The sequence below is a fragment of the Aptenodytes patagonicus genome, chromosome 2 (genome assembly GCF_965638725.1).
Source record: "Aptenodytes patagonicus chromosome 2, bAptPat1.pri.cur, whole genome shotgun sequence".
NCBI lineage: Eukaryota > Metazoa > Chordata > Aves > Sphenisciformes > Spheniscidae > Aptenodytes > Aptenodytes patagonicus.
The window spans coordinates 104129209-104136059 of NC_134950.1; the positions used below are offsets into that span (position 1 = coordinate 104129209).

Here is a 6851-nt window from a genome sequence, read left to right on the forward strand (position 1 = left end):
TTAACAATTGCTATCGTGGATCAGGCGGCACTTCAGAAGCTTGAGATAGTTGTCAATTTTGTGGGAATCTCGGCGGAGGCAATGCAGCAGGTTGTAAAAGGCGAAGAGTCTGGAGTCCTCATCAGTGAGTTGCAGGGATGGAAGACCTTCCCACTGAGAGTAAACTTCGTTTCCGATCTCACCAGAATGAACCTAAAGACACAAAATGGTACTGTAGTAAATGATAGTGAATCTGACTGGATGTAGAACAGGGCATTTAAAATACTGGCCTTGAGGAATGCTAGTTGTTAGTGTATGGCTTGTAAAGTGTTTCCTGTTATGATTCCCACTATTCTGTATAATGTTCTATATCTTCATGTAGATTTTGAATGAATTTGTCAGATTTTTCAGTTTATTTCCCTAAAATATGTAAAAAGCCTAACTGTGTCCGTAGCGTTTTAAGAGAACTGGTGTGTTAACCAGTGTCCAGTGGAATCTGACTTTGCAGAGAAATCAAACCTTCCTTCATGCATGGACTCATCAGTGGCATCTCTTCTCTTTTTGGTTCCCTCCACCCTGAAACCTTTGTTAGCACTTGTTCCTAGAACTTCTTTCTTTGTATCTCCAACTTTGCTCTGTCTTGGCCCCTCTCTTAGGTAATCTCTCTGATACAGGCAGCTTCAAGAACATGTTACCAGACAAATCTCCCTACAGTACATCTCAGATGTGCTGTACCTCAGATTCCATTAAAAAAAATGCTGAGTGATACAGTGACCTCTAAGGTTAGAAAGCTCTGTGTAGGAACTCATGTAGTGAGTTACTATCTGAGGTAAAGGTTGGTTTAGGTCTCCTTGTTTGAAAGAGACAATCATTAATTTGCTCATATCACAGAAATCTACCTTTCATAGCAGGAAGTCTGTTCCTATTGGTGCTTGTGCATCTTCCTTATTTCCCACCAGTTGTACTTTGTAAAAGCACATAGGAGAGTATCTGTGGAGCCTCTATCGCTCAGTTTAAGCAACAGGCAAAAAAAAGATAGACCTACTATCACTCAAAAACGTGGTTTGACACTAATGAATTTGCCAGTCTTGTCTTCAACCTCCTTCTGTAAATAATGTGAATGAGAAGGTGGTGACAGGGTAACTGCAGCAGCACCTGACTTCTGCTGTTATCTTGGATCCTCGCCTGCGCCCTTTTTACACGTGGATATGGGATAGAGATGTATTTGATTACACTGGTAAATGCATTTGTGGCCTGGATGGGCTAAGGTTTCTGAGTAAAGAGACACCTAACTGAAAGAGAGAGACCATGAGTGATCCGGTGGAAAGTGGTGGATACAGTGATGGTGGCACTCTTAATGCTGTTCAACTGTTCAGAACCTAAGCAAAAGCCATAAAGTCAGAAGCTCTTGTTAACATCTAGCTCACGGACAGAATGATATATTCAGGGACTAACAGAGGCCCCTTTAAAAATAAACAAGCTAGAGCTGATTTTATTCAGGAAAGCTTTCAATCAATTACTGATAACAAGGGGTATTCAAGTATGGGCTTTGTCAGCAACAGCCTTGTTGTCTAACCTTACAAGTGTAGGGGGAGCCAAGTCAGAGCCAGAGTTCAGAGGAACCAGTATGGTGCGAAAAGAGAAATGAAAGATACCATGATTACTTTGCTGTATGCCACATCTTTGCAATAGCCCAGACTTCCAGGACAGTTTTAAACACAGTATCTGTTTCTGAAAACTTTACACAATACCTATATCTATACAGATATGTATAAATATGCTAAAACATACATATAAATATGTGCACGTGAAAAAACACAGAGGCATCCTTAAAAAATCAGGATTGCAAATTCAAAATACTCAAAGATAGAATGATGATTACTGATCCTGATGATTACACCTTCCCTTGAAGCAGGACTGGGAGTACGCTGGATTATGCTATGCCAGTCACATCACCTTGTCTCTTTAGAAATTGCAAGATAGCAGAAGAAAAGAAAGCTGAAAGAAGAAGCCTGAAAAGTTCTCAGATTTAGCTGTCTTGGCTTCCTTTTTTTCCTTCACGTCTACTGTTTCCTTTCCTGTTCCAGGTAGGGAGGGCCTATCACTCTGTGTGTCTTCCTTACAGCAACAGGCTGGAAGGATGTTAAGGACCTAATACTTACCCGCCCAACTATTTTCTCCATTCCTTCTAGAAGCCGCTTGTTTTGTTCTTCAATCTCTACAGCCTTCCAGAGGATGGTGTCTGGAGCTTCTTTGATTCTTTGTACTTCAGAAGCCAGATGGATCAGGGGATCATTCCAGGAGCGCAGCACTCCCAGTACTAAATTCAGTAGCTCTTCATGCTGCTCACCCACATTAAGAAAAGGCAGTTAAAATAGGAAGGCTAAATGCTGGCAGTATTCGGAGGCATGTAAAGCAATGTCCTCAGACATAGTGATTTGGGAACTTATTCCAGGAGCTACCACTGAATGTGCCCTGTAGCGCTGTCTTAGATACCTCTGTGCAATTGCATTTTTGAAGTTTGACATTGTTGTCATCATGTTTTACAATATTAGCACAAGCAGTTACAGTATTGTAATGGAAAATATCATTAAACCGTCTCCGTGTTAAAAACTGGCAAGAACAACTGTGTTTCATCTCTGTGAAAAAACCAGAACTCCTTATCTGATTTTTGATGAACATTTTAAAATCCAATGATTTTTTTTTTTAAAGTTTAGTACTGAATGGAAGGTGCACATTACGGTAAACCACTATATAGCTTTTATTGCCTCTATGTAACTCATTTGTCCTCCCCTTTGAACAATGGTACTTCCAGCAATAGCTCTCTGGTTTTAAAAATTGTCCTTTCTTGTGGGCAATAAAAATTCATAAAGCTTATGGTTATGGTAGTATTCAACCATTGCTTCTTTGCTAGGTGCAAATCTGAACACAAGCAGACTTGTTATGTACCCAGGGCTGTGAATTCTATTGCTCCCAATAGAATATCTGAATGATATACTGAGAAGATGACGATACTGGGATTGCAAGGATATCACCACCATGAAACTGATAAAGATTTCTCCCTGGCACACCCCCATTCATAGACCTGTGCTTATTTTTTTCTCCAGAGTATTTTTAAATTTGTGTCTGTGAGCATAGGCTGAACAAGACTATCTTCATCTTCCCTTAAGTTTATAATTATTAAATTGATGTATGTAGCACATTTCTCTTTACAAGTATTTTGCAGTATTTTGCACTAGAGTCTGTATTTGAATGATGGTATGACCACTTTTGCCTACTGGTAGCAGCAAGAATATCTATTTAGCACTTGTTTAGTAACGTCAGTGTTTTCAGTTACTGGAAAACTACCTCTGCCTACATACAGTATTCACTATATAGCCAATGTATTTTTATGTTTGTTAATATAATAATTGTCTATAAGGTGTTTTAAGATAATGTTCAAAGGTTGTAGTGTTCTCAGTACTGTACAAGCATGGTAACTGGCGTTGCTCCATGCGGTTATGTTGTAATTGGAAATAAGATGCAATGACTGGATGTAACATACAGGAAAAGGAAGGGAAGATGAAAGTTACCGGTACTTAAATATTCTGTATAGTCTGTAACTTAGTATCAGCAAATGTTAAATCAACTTTTCTTGGCTTTTTGGTGCTTTCCTCTTCCTGGCTTTTTTATTCCTATTGAGCTGATTTCCCTCTCTCTCTGTCTGCTGCCTCTCTATTCCTTAACACTCCCTCTCCCCCTCCTCCCCCCGCTCTATCTCACACTGAATGACATTAGAAATGGGACTTACATGAATCTGCTGAGCTTGCTCCTTATCTTCAGGAGTGGTTAAGGAGGAAGTGTGGCAGCCATTAACAGCTTTTGTAATAAAACCCCGGCCCTGAGCATAGCGTTCATCCTGCAGATCAGCAAGGACAGGCATTATTGAAACAGATAAGTAAGAAAAGCTTCAGTTCAAACACTGTATTAACTGTTTGTTGTTCCGTTGCTTTTATCACTGCTTTTATGCTGTAAAGGTCAAAAGTTTCTGGTGAGTCTTTAGAGTGAAACTGGCACCCAGCAAACACGAACTTGTCCCGCAGATAAAGAATGATGGGAAAATGGTATCTTTTAACAGAAGTGTTGGGGATCTTAGCAATGGTCTATACACAGATTTGGTCACCATTGGGACCATCGCTGTCTGTGCAGCAGTCATATTTGTTTACTTATTGAAGGATTTCATGTGTTAACGTGTGTTTGTGCTTAAAAAGTATTAAATTGCGTTTTTATATTTTCTTGCTCTCAGAAAAAGGCAGCGTACTTACGAATTCATTGAATATTTCCGAAGAGAGGAAGTGGATGTAGTGTGAAAGTTTAACTGCTCGGTCAAAAAGCTCCCCAAGGGAAACTTGGCAATTGGCAGATCCATTGGGGCAGATTGGCAAGGAGGTCACTCCTTCCTTTGTCAGGAGCATGTTGGACACCAGAAGAACCACCAGCAACAAACCTGTTCAGGTTTAAAACAAACCAAAATGGAATCACATTGACTCGTATGTGCATTTAGAAGTAGCTGTCAGAGCCAGATGTTGGGTGATTTTGGCTGTGCTGTCACATGGCTCAGAATATCCCCTGTACTGGCTGCTGAAAATCAATGGAGAAGGGAAGCACTGTAATTCTCTTATCCTTTCTCCCCTCCGTCATCCTGACTGTATAGCAGAGCGTGCTACAGAGTTTGATGAGGAGACAAGATAACCTGTGTTGCAGTGTACACTGTATTCCGAAGTCTCTTACTATTGTGCCTGACTTTATTACATAGTGATAAATGGAAGAAAAAAATCAAACTTCTTCACAGTGTAAATATAGATACATAATTATATTTGCACAGATATATAAGTTTGGAAAATAGATTCGTCTTTTTTTTTCCCCCTTTTTTCTTTTTCTCCTCCTCCTCCCACAGGTCCTTTTCTTCTTTGCAAACATTTGGAGTTTAAATTAATTTTGTGGGAGGGTGGTTAGGTCACTCTCTTAAGGTTTTGATTGTCCTGGGAGTTCCTTCAGAAGATTTCCAGCAGCTGTGCTGCTTTGCTGTTTAGAGTTTAACCCTGAATTGTCCACTGCTAAGAAATCAGAGAGAACTTTTGTCTTTTCTCCTGAGCTTCTGAAACTGATATAGAGGACTTCTCATTATCTAAAACACAAACCCTCATCTGTTTAAAACTTTTAATATTAACTTAACGAGTCAAGTTTTCTATTCAGTGAAATAAATTATGCACAGAAAAACAATGGAAAAAATTAAAAGCAAATATTTGGTAAATGAACATACTTATTCAAAGAACACTGTTCTGTGCTCTGAGAGTTTTAGTTCTGGAAATTGGCCTGCTACCTGTATTGGTTCACTAGACTTATTTTAAATGCTAAATTAAAGTGTACTCCATAAATCAGCAGAGCTGTCCCTAATGTTATCATGTGATAAGTTTCTTTCTAGCTCTAAATTCAAGAAAAGTGCATTTACACAATATTGAAGTAAGCCTTCCTCCTCCCCCATGAACAGGGTACATGCTGCATGCTGCACTTAGGAAAGTACTCTGGGGAATAATTCTATGAATAAGAAAACCTGAGGCTTGTTGGCTTAGAAAGTTGAAGATGGTTATGAAAACATTCACTTCAAAATTACTACATCACTTCTAGACTTGTGGATAATGACTTTTAGTCATTGCCTTCTGAGTGGTGTAGCAAAGCAGTCTGGATCCAGTCTTTCGTGTGCAGGTGTCACATCCCTCAAGCCAATTCTCTGTGACACTGCCCAATGCAAAGGTAGTCTTAGGAGACAAAAGACTGAGTAAAAAATGGATCAAGCTGCCTTCTAATTCCAAGCTTTGGACACTAAACATTTGAGGTGGAGGCAGGTTTCACCATTACTGGAAGACTAGGTGGCTGGAAGACCTCAGTTTCTAGAGCTGTTACATTTCAGTTAATTCCTAATCAATCTAAATTTAAAGAAATATAAAATTTATCAGCAAGTGAATGGCAAAAGTCTTACCTTTCAGTGAAGCCTCCTTGTTGCTCATGGTAGGGATCCTGTATGATGACTTGCTCTACCAGAAAGAAGTCTCAATACTTGCTCTTATTCCCTGCACATGCCACTTTTATATACACCATCCAGGGTCCATTTTGCATACATTCAGCAGGTCGTGGAGTTTACCTCGATAATTACAAACATCAAATTGCCTTTCTTCCACATTCATATTCAGTATTTTTTGGTTTTTTATTTTTAACTGTGAGAGGGAATTTCATTAACAAGTTCAGCTGTGGGATCCTAAGTATGGCTGGATGAAGAAAGTGCCAAAATTTTGCCCTGAATGAGGTGCAAATGCCATTGATCCTAAAATGCTCCAGTTGTCAATTCTGAGACAGGTATTCTCAATGTTTCTAGCCTGCTGTTCCCCTTCCCCACAACTGTCTTCTCATCCTTCCTTGTTTCTTCAGCCATGCAAGCTTGCTTATGTTAAAATTCTGGCTATTTGTGGGAGGCAAACAATATTTTACAATGTCCACAGTGAGAGAAGCAGCATAAATTGTACTGAAATTCATCCAGAGAAAGGGAGTGGAGGCTCCTGGAAGGACAGGTCACTATCTGTAAAATCATAGATATGACATTCTGGGTATATAGCTCCATACAGTTAAAAAAGATACTACACAGCACAAATCATGATATAACTGATCCTCAGTCTGAGAGATGTTTAGGGAAATGGGGGCAGTTCTGATATTAAAAAAGTTTTTTTAATTTGCAACAATCGAAGAGCAAGAAGTTATGTGTTTACTGTTTAATCACAAACGTTTCATGAATAAGTCAGCATTATTTAAAAAAAAAAAACCTCTGCAAACCCATGAGA

At 39.2% G+C, this 6851-nt stretch overlaps 1 protein-coding gene across 1 annotated transcript; it reads right to left on the bottom strand.

The window, feature by feature from the left end:
• Positions 1-6026, bottom strand: PRL (prolactin). Its single transcript, XM_076332270.1, has 5 exons — positions 5999-6026; positions 4284-4465; positions 3770-3877; positions 2142-2321; positions 1-192 (listed from the first exon to the last, which is right to left on the bottom strand). Exons 1-5 carry the CDS (start codon positions 6024-6026, stop codon positions 1-3), a joined length of 690 nt encoding a protein of 229 aa, XP_076188385.1.
• Positions 6027-6851: the final 825 nt, after the last annotated feature.